Source organism: Anoplolepis gracilipes, chromosome 1 (assembly GCF_047496725.1).
Source record: "Anoplolepis gracilipes chromosome 1, ASM4749672v1, whole genome shotgun sequence".
Classification (NCBI taxonomy): domain Eukaryota; kingdom Metazoa; phylum Arthropoda; class Insecta; order Hymenoptera; family Formicidae; genus Anoplolepis; species Anoplolepis gracilipes.
The window spans coordinates 6,851,031-6,870,902 of record NC_132970.1 but is presented as its reverse complement, the minus strand read 5'-3'; the positions used below and the strand labels follow the sequence as shown (position 1 = coordinate 6,870,902).

At 30.1% G+C, this 19,872-nt stretch overlaps 1 protein-coding gene across 20 annotated transcripts in view; it reads right to left on the bottom strand.

Annotated features, from left to right (window-relative positions):
• The window catches only part of LOC140666630 (uncharacterized), a 158,194-nt gene continuing 138,322 nt past the window's right edge, over positions 1 to 19,872 (bottom strand). For all 20 annotated transcript variants that reach the window (XM_072894166.1, XM_072894156.1, XM_072894112.1 and 17 more), the window contains 3 exons: positions 8,118 to 8,230; positions 2,882 to 3,117; positions 1 to 2,352 (listed from right to left, as the gene is read on the bottom strand). In XM_072894166.1, coding sequence (XP_072750267.1) covers positions 2,235 to 2,352; positions 2,882 to 3,117; positions 8,118 to 8,230 — 467 coding nt within the window. In that variant the 3' untranslated portion in view covers positions 1 to 2,234. The remainder of the gene's footprint in view (positions 2,353 to 2,881; positions 3,118 to 8,117; positions 8,231 to 19,872) is intronic.

Sequence of the window (19,872 nt, the reverse complement as noted above, 5' to 3'; positions counted from 1 at the left end):
TCAGAGCCATATAATTTTGATTTTATTATTAAGAGCTAAATAATGTCATGTACAACACTGTTTTCTGAAATTTCTGATGCACGATGAATACACAGAATACAAGAACAAACTCTCGTTTTATTTATCACGACGACTAACTACTCTCCATATGAAATCTATCATATTATCATGTTTATTTATACTGCGACCTAATTAACGCAAATCGCAACCATTACGTTATCGAACAAATCGTATTTTTATTTATACATATGTGCAACTTGTTTACATTTAATATTTATTATAAAAATAATAAGTAAAAATAATATGTATTGGAAATTTATGAATCATTTTAAAAAGATAATTCTAAAGAATATAAGGTCTGAAAATTTCAAATTATAAATTGCAAAATTTAAATTCGCTTTTTAAACGCAGATTATGAGCTCAAAATCCAAGCATGTGTATATGAATACTAATATGTATAAGAATGCTCTTGATAATCTTAATTATTTCAAAATTTTAAAAGCTAGCAACTTAAACGTCAAAAGAAAGTATAAAAATGTGATTTATGAAATAATATTTAAGATTTAAGAAAAACCTAAATTTAATAGAATTAAGATTAAATATAAATTAAAAAGACACAAGAGATCTTAAGTTTCTTATCTGGAATTTTAAAATTGAAAAAGCTATAAAAATAATAATTTATAGAACCGATCTTCTAAAAAGATATAAATTATTGATGAATGTGTGGACACAATTGCTGTCTATTGAAAAATATGTTTTGCAAAAAAACTCTAAGAGAATGTATCTATAATAAGCATTTGAATAGATAGTTCAATATCAAAATGTATTACAGCATCACTAGAATCTTTTGGTTCATTCATACTATATTAGCAATTATTATATTCGCAGAAGTAACTATTGTAGCTTAAATATATACAAGTCGCATATTTATATACATATATATGTATAGTGTTGATAAGAAATAAGAAACTAAAATTATGTGAAGTTTTGCATATACTTGTAAAATTAGCAAATGTCAATCGAAAGAAATTATTCAGTTTAACTGTTTTGTGCATAAACCGGTGAATTGAATCCATCACTATCTAAATTGCTAAATAATTGTCTAATTTTTTATTCAATATTAAAGATATATCTGCAACAACATATGCACGATTAAAATAATTTTTCGTACACGTTTATTGGTTGCAATTCATCTAACGATCACAACGCTTTTAACATATAAGGTATAATACATGTTAATATACATTTTATTAGAAAATTAATTAATTAATATCACCATGCGTCAAAGACTTTTGTTGTAATCGAAGAACCAATATAAGAATCGATCATTATATATCTCGCGTAGATAAATAATTAATTTTGTAACATATAATTAGCATTAATAATTAATAAAAACATAAGGATGTATAATTTATAATAGCGATATATTTACATTTAACTATTTTATAATTTTTATTTATTTAAAATTAATAAAACAATATTTAAACGAAGTTATGTTAGTGATTGATTCTTCGATTGCAATGAAAATTGCAAGCGTCAATACGCAGTGTGTGCGTCAGTGACATGAAAGAATTTTATAAGCAGCGACGCCATTATGTTTTAGAAGTGTCGATGGGCATAAGTCTGTTGTAAATCTTAATTCACTTGTTGATATAAAACATTTTCTTCTTACAAACAGCAGTTATTTTATCCAGAAATATATAAAAATATTATTTTTACATGCTTTTCAATAAAGCCAGTATATAAAAATATTATTATATAATTACAGATCTTTTATAAGTACGCAAGAATTCCGAAGTATACTGCATATAATCCAGCATCTGTATAGAACTGCTTTTGTGAAAAAAAATTAGAGAATCGTTTTTATCGTCCGACACTGCGGATTTATCCGACACTCGGTCTGTCGCCTGGTGATACTTTTACGGAAAGAACTGACTAAACCGGATGTCTCGTTTCGCACAAACGTAAATGCTGGATGCGCGAACGTGACAACGATAGCAACTGGCTAATCGTACGTTAGTTTTTAGTCCAAACGCACATGTCACATTTTAAATTTCTCCCTCTTTTTCTCTCTCTATTTTTCTCTTTTACTAAATCCGTCAAAATAAACGGATAACCAACGAGAACGTCACATGCAGCTTTTTTGAGAATCATCCTGAGAACACGCCACGAGTCATACGAATGCTCACTCGCAAGTGTAGTTCCTCCCGTCCTTTGCCTTTTGCACAAACTCATCACTGCACTTCACAGACGAAGAAAGTCTCAAAGCTGCAGGGACTGTCGTTCCATTTGAGACCTTTGCCATCCCTGTTCCAGAGCTCTAGGCAATGCTCCTCTTCGCCATTCTCGTATCTAAACACGAGAGAGAGAGAGAGAGTAAAAGCGTTAAATAAAGTTCGAGCAATATTTTTCCTGCAAAATCATAAAAAATAAATTGTCTTTTAATATACTGTATTAATTTTGGTTATAATTAAAAATGCATCTTCTTAAAAATTATTTCAAAAAATTTTCAATCTTTTAATAAAAAATTTCTCTTAAGACGTAAAATCTGTAATTTTAATATTTCAAATGCTTACATATATCATAAAATATGATTAAATTACTTTCTCTTTAATATGTATGTTCATAAAAACACAATAAAATTTTATATTGTATAAATATATTATCATTAAATATTTAAATATTAAGAATATTACAAAAATTAAAGTCTTTCAAATTTAATAGAATCTTTTTTTTCAACAGAGAATAATATTGAAATAAAAACAAGGGAAACAAACGACAAATTCCTATTAAAAACGAGCTATAATATTCAATTTAAGTCAAATATATTGCGATCAATATTGGAAAAAATATAAATTATACGGAATCAAAGCATTCTTACCGGAAATTATTTGGTTCGCCGACGTTCCAATTTTCGAACGTGATCGGCCTGCCATTAGCCATCCAGAAAAAGGTTCCTTCCTCAGCCTGATCGGTACCGGACGTCCAAAAGTGTTCATGACCGAGACCGAAGTCCTTGATATGCTTTTCGAGCCTGTCGTTTTCCTCCTGCGAAGCTATACTCGCCAGATGCATACCGTGATAACGGCAGTATTGCGAAGCTCTGTACCAATTTGCCTGCGAGAAAGAAGAAGGTAAAGTAACATTTATAATTTTATAATAAAAATTAATGCACTATTGTAGGAATTCATTCGAATATTTTATTGTAAATAAATACTGCGTTGAGCATTGTTAACGCTTAATATATTATGCAATGTATAAATAATTTATGATATTAAATAATAGGCTAATCATTATAAATTATGCAAAACAGATAATCGTGAGAGAGAAGTGTTATAATTTAAATCATATTACTTACTATAATTTAATATAATTATGGTAAAGAGAAACGGTAGAGCTATTGGTAATTATGTAAGTAAATTATAATGTTTAGATAAGCTCCTTAATACTCACATATAGCGTACGTGTTTGTCGTACATTGCAACAGATTGATCGGCATTAATAACTAACAGCATCTACATTGTGTGGGTGCACATTAATATTCACACTAAGGTTACATAATCACTATTCTGATATCGATTACAGGAGACCATATTCGAGAACAATGTTTGGAATATTACTGATACGTAATGAAATCTACTATCCAATATGTTAATAATCCACAATATTACAACATATCAAATTATTATACGAAAATACAAATGTGCACAAATTTTCTAGCAATGTAAATTGAAGTTTATTTTTTAGTGAATAATCAAATGGAATAAATCCAATGGTATAAAATGCAGTTTGATCGTTAAATGTAAAGATGTATTTTACACATTGAATTACATACTACTAATTCTATAAATATAAAAAGAAATCTTGATGATAACAATATTTATGATACCAATACAGTACTAAATTAGAGTGTAAACATTATTAATAAAAGAGGAATTATCCTCTCTTAATGTGAATAGAAAACAAACAAAATTTTCTCACACAAATAGAAAACAGTTTCGAATTTCTTTCCAAATATTTTGGGATATTCTAATCTTTTTTTATTACTTTCTCTTTAAGATTAGATTTTTTCCTAAAATTATAGTATTACTAAAAAAATTATTATTACAACACTATTTAAATTGTCTTAAGTCACTTATAATGGCACAAATATTTGCTGGTAACTTGCGTATTGCAATAATTTATTGCGGTTAGGTAAGAGAACTCCAATGATGATAATACGGTGCGCGAAATTATATTTCGCTATTTTAATATTACGTATCGTGCGCGCCTCACATATCGATTATTGTAGATACCTTGGGTCATTTACGCTGAATAATGTGTTTTTTATGACGGCGGCACATTGCTGGTTTTACAGGGAATCGTCCTTTACGAGCATTAAAAACTTACTGACAGCACGGAATCCTATAGTAGAACTCATGCTTAGCAAGTATGAGCGATCATTTAAGTGCTAAGTTGTCATTACACATCACATATGTACTTTGCATCAATTCCAAAGTACATTACATACATGCATATTTATATATATATATATATATACATTTCTTCGCGATAATAACTGATCAGGTATGAAATCATGCGATAAAAGTTACAGAATGTAGTTCAAGTTATGCAGCTATTTGTGATCTTCAAAGTTTCTTATCTGCATAATTAGGACGCATAATGCACGTTTACCGAGAGACTGGATTATCCGCTTGAAATTCCGTGGCAACAACAATGCGGCTTATGAAATGCGTTTATGCAGCAACTGCACAGTGCATTCTACTAGACCTATAGCGAGCGACTTTTCATGTATCCTGAATCTGTTGATTACAGCAAAATATCATAATTGTTCAAAAAAAGCTTCACAATAATTATTAAGTAACTCAAACTTGCCGACTATTATAGTTTATATACATTTTGCATTATTATTATTATTATTAATAAAACAATTATTTTATTATTTGATAAAAGTATTATTTAAATAATTAATCCTTTTTTTAAATAATCTTAATAAATAGTATATCCTTATTTAAACATACAGAACATTTAGACAAAGTAATTATCGTAATTCAGAAAGAATTTTGTATATTTTGGATTTTATGGAACTTTCTGCTAATTAATTTTTACGGACCTTAAATATTATATTAAAAAAATTGAATTAACATCGTTGGTAATTAACATTGTCGATAGTTAGTAATTTTATATAACTTATATATCAGTACACGACCTAACACCTTTAAACGTATTTTTACGTCGCTATTTTCAATAATTATGCGCTCTATTATATGCTTCTTTCTTTTTTCATATTATTTGGTTTTTTCTTTCTTTCATGCTATTATTTTTTCCTATAATACATTTATAGTACTCTTATTATTTTTGTTTGTTTTATCATTTACATTATCCGTTGGTTATCATTGTGCTCTTTTTTTGTACTAAAGAGATGTTCTTTTCGCGCGCGCGCGGTCAAAATAAATAAATATCTTAATTATTAATTCTCAATCTCCATGTTTACATAATTTGAATTAAAGTTATTATTAATTCTATATATACTAGTATATTTATAGAAATTAGTTTGGTTTAGTAAATTTAAAATTGGTAAAATAAAAATTTTACTTGTAAAAATGTGCTTAAAATTTATTTGTTTTAAAAAGATTTTTAACAATTTTTATGTATATATACTCTTTTATAATTGCTATAATATTTATCATTATTATAATTATAAAAAGATTTTTTTTAATTGCTTTATTATATTTAATTCTCTTTCCTTTCACAAAATTGCATAGCATGTAATAGTTTTTTCTTGCAATATTTTTAATTATTATTCATTGTATTTATTATAACATATATATATGTATATACCGTCCGATTAGTTGTTAAAAATCAGTTGTTAAAAAAAATTGAATTGATAGTAAATATTGTCTTTGGTATTTTATCAACGTCAAGTGCCGAATTTCATCGTCGCTCTCTTGACATTCTTTCGACGATTCAGCCAAAGACATTTACACGAGGCGGAGTAAAACGAGGACGCGAAAAATCGCATGTAACTCGTCGGGAATGCAAATAAAGCGCAATAAATAGAGCGTCGCCGCGATTGCACTTGAGTAACGTTGCATTCCTTCTACGTGCTCACATCGGCACGAAACCATCGTTACTCGTGCATGACTCCATGTTTCTTAAACAGCAATAGTATATAACAATCGACAGCAAGATATAGGTGTTTCAAAGTCTGAGAAATCTGTATGCATGCTTCATGATGCAAGACGCATACTATGGCGAAAGAAGATCAACATCTAATAATTAAAAATAAAGAAATATGCCTTGCAAAAAATTACAACATATTTTCTTAATCAAGAAAAACCAAGGAAAATTTGAAATTAATATTGCAATATAATTTCTTGTAAATTCAATATAATTTCTTGTGAAAGAAATATTGTCGATTGAATTATCGATTGAAGTAAATTCTTAGGTTTAATAATAATTTTCCATATTTCTATATTTCTATACTTTTAATTACATTTTTTGTAATAAAGACTTGAGTTCTAATTCTTTCTTGTTTGCAAACACAAAAAAAATATAAAAATAATTATTAGAATAATTAGAATAATAATTATTACGTAATTTGTTTTAAAATGCAATTCTCGCTCAATGAAGCAAGTAGTTTGAAATGACAATCGTTTATAAAGCAATATGACAGAACATATATTGTTGCTCTAAAAATGCGCTTGAGAGATGCACATATCACGTTGAGCAGACTTTTTTAATTATTAGATAAGATTTTGTTTGCCAAAAGTGGCAAAATTAATTCGAAATATAGAAAATTTCAACACTGTAACTAATTATAAATGTCAATGTCAACCATTTTTACTCTTTCACTATTATTTCCAAAACTACAGCAGAAATTAAGACTTTAACTTAGGGATCTTTAGAGTACAAGTGGAAGGTGTGCAATCTAGAAACTTGACTTTTATCCAGAAACCGCTAACTTTCTTAACTTAAATAAGTTTTCTACCGAGTAACGAGGGAGGCAACATTCTCTATCGCTAAGAGAACTCAGAAAATTTGCCATCTTTCGTCGATTTACTCGAAAAGTCGGTTACTGCACGAGTATAGTTGTTCTGCAAGGTCTGGAAGAACAGTCGGAAGTGTCAGCCATTATTTATTTGTGAAACAAAGAAAGCTCGTTCTCAATGTGATTCAATTAAAAGAGCTGATCAAGAGGGAAAGAGAGCCGCCCTGCTTTTTTCTCTCTGCTTTTATTGTGAGAAGTCCATTTAAACGAGCGTCTTTACGCCACCCACTTTCAGCAAAATCGCAGCAAAGCCGGATTCGCACCGACGAAATTGCATGGAAATCCATGTTAATAGCGCGCGTGAGTCAATAAAAGCGTTCAGAGATTATCCGAGAACCCGTAATAAGGGTGAGTCTAATCGATACGATTGTGTTTGCGTGTGAAAGGACACGCATTAAACATGTCAGAACCAGAAATGTCGCTCTGAAAGACTCGCTTGATATTACGCATTAATTTAATCATTGGGACCTTCCACGCCTCCATGCTATTGCAATAAAAAGACTTGGAAAATAAATTATAATTAAAAATTAAAATATAAATATGTATAATTAATTACTATCTCTATAAAGATTTATAATAAATATCATTTAACACTAGAGATTAAAAAGAACTTTATAAACATCAAAATGAAAAAAGAAAAATTGAACTTGTTATATGTATACAACTAGGTAATTTCTTTATAATAAGTTTTGACGTTTAAAACCTGAAACCGCTTTTGCTAGAAACTCCTTCAATTTTCTTTTACGTGCCACATACATCGTTTTTTTACGACGTGTTTCATTCTCTTTCTCTTATCACGCGAACTTCTTTGCTGTATCGTAACCAACACAGGGTCACTGTTATCCAGAAAGACCTTTACTACGCTGGTTCTCGGCATTCGATGCACCGTAAAACCGTCCGTGACGGCAAAGCCAGAAAGTTACGAGCTCGGAAATAATTTGATAAAGTCCGAGAAGGGGGAGAGACAGAAAGAGAGGGAGAGAGAAAAAGGAAAGAGAGAGAGAGAGAGACAGAGTCGGGTCGACGGTTCGGTCAAATAAATCAGCGTAACTGGCAGGAGCGATACCTTGAAGAAGATCCCCAGATAGTACCTCTTCTCGCCCAGTTTCAACAGAGGCATCGTCCATCTTGAAGCCGCCAAGCTGCCGCTGTGCTCATCTACGCAATTTGGACAGTCGTCTGCAAAGAAAATGAAGAATTATTAATATTGATACGTGTGTTTAAGTTGAATGGATGATAAAAAAGGTAAAATACTTTCTTGCCTGTAATATACATATATACATATATGCAACTATGATCAAAAGTATTAGGGACCTATAATATTTTTTCAAATTTTTTAATATATAAATATAATACTAAAAAGATTAGAAAAACTTTTAAAAACTATTAATAGCACGTTAAAACTGAAATTTCAAACTTCAAAATGCTTTTTTTAATTTTTTGTCTGCGATGATTTATCGTCGAATATCGACAATATTTCTGAAAAATACAAGTTTAGTTTCAAAGTCATGTATGTAACTCGGCCAAAAAAATCGTAGAAAAGTTTTAAAAAACGCATTTTGCCTACAAAATGTTATAGTTTATGGAATTTGACTTAAATTTTTCGAGAGAAATTTTTTTATCGAACTGCAGAATGTCAAAAATACTTAATAATTTTAAAAAACAAAACGATGTGTTATTTTTTAAAGCAAGGAAAAAACACATTTTAAAAACTACCAAGAGCGCATTAAAGTTGCTATTGGTAATTTCTGCATCTATTTTAAAAATCTCATGAAATATAAAATATATGAATTTTTTCTCATAGATTTCTCACCAAAATACCAACGAGATATATTTTTTGCAAGTCAAAAGAGAAATTTTTTTCGCGTGTATATTGTTTAAGTAATCATATCAGCACGTCTTTTTTCTACAAAATTACTTTTTGCAATTTTTTATAACTAGCAGGTAGAGGGATTAATATTTGCATATTACCTAGCATTTATTTCGCAACAAAATTAACTCACTCAAAATTAATTCATGTCGATTAAACTAAATACAGAAAAAAAATCAAAAATTATAGAAAAAGTTAAATGGTTCAAAACCTCATAACGGTTTTTTCAATTATTATTAACATCTTTTCAATCGATGTTATAATCAGTTTCTCCGGTCATGTGTACTACTAGGAAAACGCGACGATTGCATTCAAACGACCAAGGACTTCGCCAATTGCAATTACGCAATGCGGAAGAGGTCACGCGTGTATACATACAGTCGCTTCGTTTGTGCTTTCATGCAAAATATTGTCGATGTTAAAGCAACGATAAAAATAAAAAATACTGAGTACTCACTTGCAGATGTATAAAAAACAAATTGTAATTAATTTACGGTTTAACAAGAAAAAAAAGATTGTAAAACTACTACTAAGATGTGGAAAGTGTTCGTACTTCCTTGGGAAAGTATGAACATTTGTACACTTTGCGCAAGATTGATATCAAATGTCGCAATAAGACTGTTGCAATATGATCAAGTTAAAATATAAAACTTACACTAAATAAACTTATATGTAACATAATAAAACAAATAATTTAATTGTAATTATTTAAAAGCTTGTATTTCACTATAAATTAATTTGTATATAATTTATAAGAGAATTACTCAACATTTTGGAGTGACAATTAAGACATTAAGAGCAGACAAGTTTATTCTCTATAGGATTTATAAATTTTAATATTTTCTTTTAGATAAAATGTAAATTTCGTTATATTTTTTAAATATATAAATTAATTCTATCAAACTTATCAATATATATCGTATTAGTGAGAAAATAAATTGTGCTGTATAATTCAAGAAAATTATAATTGAATAAAATATTTACGATGATAAAATTCCAAACACACATATTACACGAGAGAATCGAAATTTAAGTATTCTAATAATCTTGATCATAAATACAGATTACGAGAATATAAACGACGCTTTGTTACGTCTCACATGATGGTGACCGCTTTCACCAACTCATACATTTCTCGATACAATTTCATTCGAAAGTTGCCGCTCACAACTTGATTGCCGCAGAAAGATGGGCAAAGATAAAATTTTTAAAATGATATTTTTTTTAACAACGATAAGCGGTGACAAGTAATTAAGATCGATCTCGAAACCTCAGCTGTAAGTAGTTTCGTCGGACTACATCTAAGCAGCATAGATGATGATATTGTCATAAGAATGCAAATCATGAAAGCCTTGCCACCGAAAGATATTATAGTGTAATAATCACGTGTTTACTTTGCAGTAAGGCCATAAGGCTGAGTTACAATGTTAATACGCGGTTGCGTAAACTGCAAATCTCATCGCATGTTTCGCTCAGCACAATGTAAAATTTCGGCGATAATTCTATATGTTTCTGTTTAGAATAATTTGACATAAACTTTTGTTTCTCTTTGCAATATTTATATATTCTCTAAATTCTGAGATTCTTACTGTAATTATAAATATATGTATTATACATGTATATATATTTTTATTATTACTGTATAATTTCAATAATCCTTAATCAGTGGAATTTTATTGTCCTTACACTATTATATCTTCAAATAAAAAAAAAAAAAAAAAAATTTGTTATTAAAATTTCCCAATATTTGAAATCCTCGTTAAAAGTAAATCTATTAAAAGCAGCGATAAAAAAGTGCTCGTACCAACTCAATTCGTTGGCGTAAATTAAGCGAAGCAAGGTAATATGGCAAAATTGCATCGTGGCAAAGTCCGTGACTTTTGTAAAACCAGAAAAGATGACGAGAAAGGTCAAGGAAGTAAACGCCTTCTTGGTTTCGTCGCCAGACTAATTAAACTGGCGTACTGCATATTTTAATAATCGCTTCGTTAATCTCCGCGCTATCGCGGCGTCAGAAACCGTTTCGTTACGTTAATATTCAACGGATTTCTTAATAGACACCTCCGACTTTTGCTCCCTGTTCCACTTTTTCGATTCCACAACATCGCTTTTCATCACATAGATTACAGGATAGAAAAAAAAAGAAAAAGTAAATTACTTCCATTAGGCAAGCCATTAACGGATCTCAAGCCACTACAATTTTTGTTATTCGAGTTTTGATACTATTATAATTTAATTTCTTTGATCTCGGTGGTAATGTTTAAACTTTTTATAACATTTTTTATTGTATGCTAATATTTAAAATATGTATGTAATTTCAAAGAGAAATAAATGGATGAGAATGACAATTTTTAATTGCATTGTTATAAAATAATAAATTTTTATCTTTTCATTTAAAATCGATTTCTTATTAAAAATTTTATATTAATTTGTATAAAACTCTATTCGATAGCAGATTAAAATAATATTGAGGTGAAATAGCGTATTATCCATTTGTAAAATACAGTAATAGATAATCCACTGTAACAACAATAAAGGTAGCTATATGTTTTTCGAACGATGCGAGGAAAAGTATATATGACGTAATTAAGAGATGTCCACCCCGGCAATATAAAAAGCTCGCCAGAATTCGAGAGATTTAGGTGACACTGTCCACGCCATTGTTTGTTCCAATGCACGCATTCACAACGCACTCTGCTAAATCCGTTGCTCGAATGTACAAATCCGCTAGCAGCCATTATTGAGCTTAATACCGTCGCGATGTATCATGTCGAGCGTGCCGTTATGCTTGTTTCATATTTAGGAAAACAAAAAGTATTCAAAAATTCTACAATCCAACTTTTATATCCACGGATTATTACCGTAAATATAAAGCGCAGACGCAAAATATATGTGCAAATTTTTTAATTTAATTTATATATTTAATCTCTTTGAAATTACATACATATTTTAAATATATATACTTTATAAAGATATTATATCTAATAATATGTTACACCTGATTACATTGAGAAATGGTTATCCATGAGAGTTCGATGATATTAAAGATCGTAAGAGTACCTCTAATCAGCCTGTCACTTTTTATCGAACAGAATGGGCGAACAATTTAATAGTCAGTCGAATAACCGACTAAACTTCACGAGAGTGATTGACCTACGTGGGTGTACCCTTGACACGCTTTCAAAAAGTAAACCGCCAACACGGCGTGGATCACGTTAGCATTTTAATTTTACCGACGAAGATTTTACCGAAGTTGATGGACATACGGATATCGCATGGCAGGTCCTCCAAATCACGTGGCCTAAGCCATGTAACATTACGTAAATGTCCATTATGATGCAATGCATACTGATCAAAGCGGTTCTGTCTATCGACACACCTATCGATTGTACCTAGCACTGTCAACACACAACAATGTCAATACGTAGTCACATATTAGTAAAATATAATATAAAGTATCCAAAAACATGATGTTAGTGCTTAATGTTCTTTACACATTTTCTGTATATGCAAACTATTAATATCAATAATACAAGTAATTCTTAAATTAAAAAATTTTTTTTCTCAATGCTATTAAGCTACTTAGAAAAAAGAAAAAATAATATTCCAACATATTTGTAAAAAATTCTTTGCAAAATGAAGTGGATCTTTAAAAGAAATGCATGTTTTTTTCATGCAATATAATATTTTACAAAAAATGTTGGAACTATGATAGCAAGAACTTTGAGACTGTCGTAGTGTGGATCTTTCAGTGCACTCACTTGACTTCCAACTTTTATTATAGACGACATACATCTTGGTCTATACTCGCACGCCGTCGAAATGACCGTATATGGTCGATCCGATATGGTAGAATCCCCCTGAATTTGGAGATCACGCGAGACGCGGCATAGAAATATATAGAGAAAGAGAGAAAGCAATGGGGCTAGGGCAAATCGTTTCCGCCAAATGGAAGAAGCAGGTTTCCACATTCAGGAATGGAAACGGCTGCCACCGGTTGAAATTGACTCGCGGAATCGCGACGCGGAAAAAGGGATGCGACTTCGGTGCGCTTCGTAGATTCGTTGAGCGTGCCATCGATATGAACAAGGGAACGTTTCGAATTTCGATAGAATCTTTTTCCCTTTTTCTTTCTCTCTCTCTTTCTTTATGTTACAACTGTAATTTCTTGCGGAAAACGAATGAAGAAGATGACCGCGTTACTGACACATAACGCTGAATATATTTCGATTTTATTCGTGATCCATTTTGAAAGTCCTGATTTTCTTTTAAATCTATCGATTTTCATTCATATCTTTTCACAATTGCCCAATTGTGTGTGTGTGTGTGTGTATGTGTGTATGCGGATAATTTTTTATTGATTATAATTTAATAAGATAATTATTTACGTTTGCGGACACATTATTTAAAATTTAAAACATCATTTTTTGTTACGTAATTATAAGTATTACACAATGTATTGCAATATAAACCTAAATTGGGAAAAAACAATAAACAAAACAGATTTAAAAAATATAATATTAAATGTAACGTAAAAAATTATATAACTGTATAATTGTAATTGTAATGTATAAAAGTACCACATAATTTTAAAGATTATTCTTATATATTATTCTTATATATTCTATAATTTTTTAAAAAGTGTATGTATGATTATAAGAAAGCTGTTTGTATTAATAATCCAATTAGCATATTTTAACAAAAACTAAGTAATATTTAGCTAGCTATTTATCTTAATTCTTATCTGAATTATATGAAAGTATATGTCTAAAAAGAATTATGAAGTAGAAAATTTAATCTGACAATCCAGCCGCCAAGTTTCTACTAAAGAAATGCAAACACAACGAAAAAAAAAAAACAAATATTTCCGTGAGAAAATATAATAACTACTACTCATGCAACAAATAAATTTGTGAAAGCAACATTCTTATTTTAACTTTGTAATATAATATTTTATTAATAATAACATTAATTGAAATTATATTAAACATTCGAAGAGTATCTTAATCATTATTTGTAACAAATAATATTTTTAAATAATAGCTTTCAATTTTCAAATTTTATTAGATAGAGAATATTTGTAAAAAAAATACATACTTATTTAGAAAAAAATAGACTCAATTTTAAGCAACATTAAACTTAATTTAAAATAAGTAACATAATACTTTTTATTTCCAAAATGTAAAACATTAATTAGTTTTCAGTGTATAATTTAACGAAGACTCTAATCCTTTACACAATAAATCAAATTTTGAAGCTTGGCTTATCGACCATATCGATCCTAAATATAGAAACAAGAAACAGAAAGCATATAACGACTACTTGAAAATGCCATCATCAATGGTACTCGTCCATGCCTTAACCGAGTATTTTATCCAGGTACCGAGCTCCGTTATTACTGTTTCCGCCCATCGCTATATTTCCTTACGAGGTTCCTCTCTCAAGAGGACAAACGTTCCGGCACTTGCGTGCCCGGAAAATGGAGTTTACGTAATTTCATCAACGGCGGGAGATGGAAAAAGGGATAGGAGAAAAATGCACATTGTGTCGGAAGAAGGTCGACAGGGATGCAATCATCTGAGAGAAAGAAAGATAGAAAGAAATAGAAAGAGAGAGAGAGAGAACGAGAGAAAGAAGAGCAACTTTGATTCCTTTTCTAACTTCACCCAACGCGGAGAGCTACCGTAGCAACAGAGAAATGAAGCCAATCAGCTTCGTTGAAAACTTTCTCTCCGAGAACGTGTTTGCGTAGAAGTGGCACTTTCGTCTCGTTCGTCGCACGCAGTTGACCTTTCACGGATGTTACAGGGCTAATTAAACTCCATCGCAGAAAAAGCTTTAAGCCCAGCTTCGTCGTCGTCGTCGTCGTCGTCGTCGTCGAGTTTTATCGACGGGTTCTTTTTGTTGCGCAGAGTGCGGTAATAAATGACGTGAGAAGAGTAACCGCACGTCCGGCGTAACCTCGGTGACATGGGTGGCGCAATGAGAAATTACATCGCCAACTTGACAACGTTCAGTTACACCTCCGGTTAACGATCTTGATGCCCAGCAAGAGTTGAGCGAGAATGACACGAATCTGCGATGGCGCGAGAAAAAGGGAGTATATGCGACTAAACCATTTCATTTTAGGTATTTCAAAAATGGTGTTGAAGAAAAAAAAATATTTAGAGAGAAATTTGCTTATCAATTCTTATAATTTAATTTTTATTATTTGAAATTTTGCGATTATTTTATCCTCTTTATGATTGTCTTGCTTTTTGATGGAAATAAATAGTATTTTTATCAAAATAAGTCATATCAAATGCATAAATCCAATCCATCAGAAACGCATTCCTGCAAGACGAGCTTCTTCGATAAGCTTGATAACGATGCAGCAACCCAGCCATTTCATCTTCCTTTCTTCCTTTTCTAGCTATGTCACAAATTCAATATCATTTTACGATCGCTGCCAATGTCTCTCATGGGAGAGACCTTTAAGGTTTCATTTCACTCAGGGCTGTCTTTATATATCACTGTTTAAGCACTCATTTTTAGAGATAAACTGACAATGACTTGAGATAAAAATTATAATTAAATAAGACGTAGATAAAAAGTTTAAAATGACTAATAACTTAATTATTACGTCGAAAAGTGTTAAATTTATATTTGAAAAGTAGAAGTTATTTTCATTTGGTTTCATTATTTAAATATTAATTTAATTATAAATTATTATCTCTTTATGAATTTTTAGAATTTAATAATGGATTTTATAAATCTTTATTGCATATAAAAGTTTTATGATATCAATTTTAAATGTTAAATGTTTAATTTTCTTAAAAATAATTTATTTCTCATATTCTTTGTCAAAGTTAGAGAATATTTCTTCTTCTAAAAAGCAGCAGTGACAGCCCTGGTCTTTGGTACAATGCATTTTGCTATGTATTTTCTTTCGAAACGTACATTTATGTGCTTCTACGTTGAAATTGCCTGCGAAGATAGCGCAATGGGTTCGAAATAGTAAGAGGACGTGAGGAGAACACGTGGAAAGCCACGTGAAATCGATGCAGAACGACGAGTAGTTCAAAAAGAGGCGCGGCGAAATGTGAGTAGATGTTCTTCACTGCATTCTTTATATATTTACACTTCTTTTTCGCGTTTATTACTTACACAGTAACCTTTACTTCTCATTACTTATCTCAAGTAAAAAGGTCATGCGCGACACTAGTTTTATAGATACTTGCTGACATGATATTTTCAACAACAAGAGATATAATACATAATGTATAATTAAAATGAAATAATTTGTTACTATAATTTTAATTTTAATAATTCTCAGATATAAAGCATCTATGAAAGCCTATTGAAATTTTAAACGATAGAATTTATAGTATATATATATATATATATATATATATATATATATATATATATATATATGAATTTATGATTTAACTAGTAGTCACACATCCTGCAAAAATGTATGTAGAATATGTATATTTCATAAATATTATCAAGTTGCAATATTTTTTCAATCTTTCTTTAAGAATTAATAACGATTTATAAAACAATATGATAATGATAAAATTGTAATAGAAATAATACGTAATATGTATGCACTAAACAAATAAATGTATATATATATATATATGTTCAAGATAATTCTCAAAATTCTCCAATGCGTATATTTATGCGCGAGCAACATTAACGTGCTGCTTCATTCTAGTGCATCTATAAAATAGCACGTGACTAGGATGACGCTCGCAGCAGTAGCGCCATTAAGAGCACATTTCGGCTGTTGTAAGCGGTCGGAAGCAGATTATGTTATCCTATTGTCAGTATAATCATATTTCATGGCGGTAAAGCGCACCGACTGTTGACGGCGTAATTAAACTGTGATAAATTCAACGTACGCCATTAGATAATGAGTACGCCAGTTGGACGTAACGCAGGACCGTTTAGGTACGTTCGTTTAGTAATTAATCCTGTAAACGCAATAACGCAATCCGCGGTGTATTTTCCCATGTTGGATTCACCGTTGCGATTATCTGTCTAACCGGATAATGTTATTACAAAACATTAGTAATTGACAATACGAAATATCTGTTTTGATGTATGTACGCACTATTTGATTAGGAAAAGGATGAAAAGATGATATCAGAATGATTGCACATAAACTGATTCTTAACTGATAGCCTCAAAATAATACGTATAAAGTGTCCTAGAAACTCTGACATGTATTATATTTTACATATATTTGACATTGTGTATATTACATTAATATTACAAGACAAATTTTTAAATATATTTCAAGTTGATTTAAAAAAAATTTAAGTAGGCAAAATATTTATTTAAAGAATTTTATTTATTGTTATTTGACATATAATATGCGTTGAAAGTATCTTTGTAATTAAAATCAAAAAGTTTGAAAGAAAATTCCAATTTTAATAGATCATAAAATATTACTTTTAGTTGCAGCTTAAAAATTTATTTTTATTTTTTTTTTCTTTTTGCAATTTGATATTTAAAGCAAACGTAATTAAGAAGTAAAAATAAATTCAAAAATTTGTAAAAAATATGTTATATATTGAGTTTAACTGATTTTAAATTTAAGAAAACAATATTAATTGAAACGTTAAAAAATATAATCAAAATCAGCGACAATTGTGCGTAAAACGCGTAATTCCGCGAAGTCTTTGCAGCATTTAATATTTTCGCGAGATGCGCTGCCAAGAGTTTGCGTTCTCACAAGTGTCATAAGGTGCAACGATTTCACAATAGTGGTCTGCACAGTTGAATGGCGTTATCTAATTCTGGTTTTGTTTTATCCGTGGCCTGCCACAAACCGAGTACGCTGACGCCGGCGCCGTTGCAGCAAAGATCGAGTTTTCCTCTTGAAATCGCAATCAGGCGCACGTACACTTGTGGAAATGCCGCGTAATACTCTCACCATCTCTAGGAATTCCAGTGCAGTAAAACAAAAAAAGAAAGCGACGTTTGAACGAACATCCAACGGCATCGGCTTCGTTAACAGCAGTGCCGGTTAATGCGATTGGCCACGGATAAAGCTTCAGGTTTTCTATCGGAGTTTACTTTTTACAATTATCTAAAAGAACTCTCTGTGAATATATATTTTTCCTGTAGAAAAAGAACTCTGTGTAACGTAATTTATTTGAATGTTATTTTGGATTGCATACAATTTAATTTAATCTATTATTTTAACAATAAATTTTATATTTCTTTGGATACGTAGATATATATATCTATAGAGAAAAATATGTAATTTTCTTTAAAATGGACACTTTTTTTTGTACACAATTGTTTAAAAATTTTTAAGAACAATCTTAATAAATATGTAATTTGACACTATTGGTTGGACTTTATATTTTGTCCAAGCATCAATCAAATCATATATGTAAAAAGAATAGTACATATACTGTGTATTATATCATGCATAGCAGAATAAATTTAATTGCAACGTTATCTGCAGATTTTTCGCAATTTTAATGATTTCTGAGCGGAAATATTATAAAATGTTGCTTTCAATCGCGTCAACTTTGCTCATTAAAAAATTAAACTTCTTGGGGCGTGACGGCTCTGTAAAAAACGTGAGCCTTTCGTGAGATAATACGTTGGAATATAAGTCGTTAGCTTGAAGTTCTAGCAAGAAAATATTACTATCAAGAGACAACGCCGCGAAAGAAGAGGGATGAGTAAATTTTCTTTTACGAGCCATAACGATAATTAGAAATGTTCCTTTCGTGTAAAGCGCAACGCAAAATTTTATATAAATTCTTTATAATAAAAGCAGAATAAAATTAAAACGTTTATTTTAAATAAATATAAATTCTTTCTGAACTTGTCTAGAAAAAAGCAAAATATAATAGAATTTTTCTTACAACAGAGTTTTTCAACAAAAATGTTAAAATTATATATTATGTGTATATTTGTTGTCTGTGTATGTATGTTGTCTGAACTTTAAAAAGATATCTTTTATAGAAAAATTAACGAGATATAAAGGGCTGAAAAAAACAAGATTGCTTATATATATGAACATAATTCTAAGATTCTCATCATACTGCTGATTTATGGATTAGACTTGTTGAGAAATTAATCTTTTCAAGCGTGACGAACATGTAACTCGCAAGCCTTTCGTGTAAGATAAGGCTCCAAGATAAATGTTATTAGAGTCCAGAATCGAGGAATATTAAAGAGAAAAAAATATTACTGTATGTAAAAGAGTGAGAGAGGGAGACTGAAAAAAACGACATGCGAGTTTCATACAAGTGCAACGCTTCGCGCAGAACAAGTGGAGAGAGTATTTACTTCGTGTCTTGATGCACTTCCGCTTTGCGGAGAGTAAATCGTGTGCACTGCAGTGCAACGGACTACAGCCGGCAGTTGAGCGTAACCGCCGGCACGTAAGATTATGAAATTCGATAGAATAATATCATTGTGTGTGCTAGCTCCTTAATTGCTAGCCCTGTACTATATTCCAATGCAGGAACATTTGTACGAAATATATCTTTTTCTGTGGCAAACAATCTCAATAAAATGCTTTGTAAGAAAAACACTATAGATTAGTCTGAAAACGTCATATTAGAGCGACAAAGTTTCTACAAATTTTTATTTATATTTTAAAATAAAAGCAAAATAATATAAATAGTGTTATTTAAGACCTAAAAGAGTAACTTGCGCCTTTGCTTTGAATTTTTATTTTTTTTGTCTTAAATTATATATTATAACATCTTTTTTTACTTCAATATAATTTTATTGTACCTTACAATACAATGAATCACATTTAATTTAATAGGAAAAGATCATATCAATTAATGGATATTTATACTTTCTAATTTACGTACAGTAACTAATTATAAGTATAAAATTAAGTTAGATGTTAAAATAAATTTAAAGCATAAATGTAATAAATTAATATATAAAAAATATCCAAGAGCATTAATTTATAACGCTAATA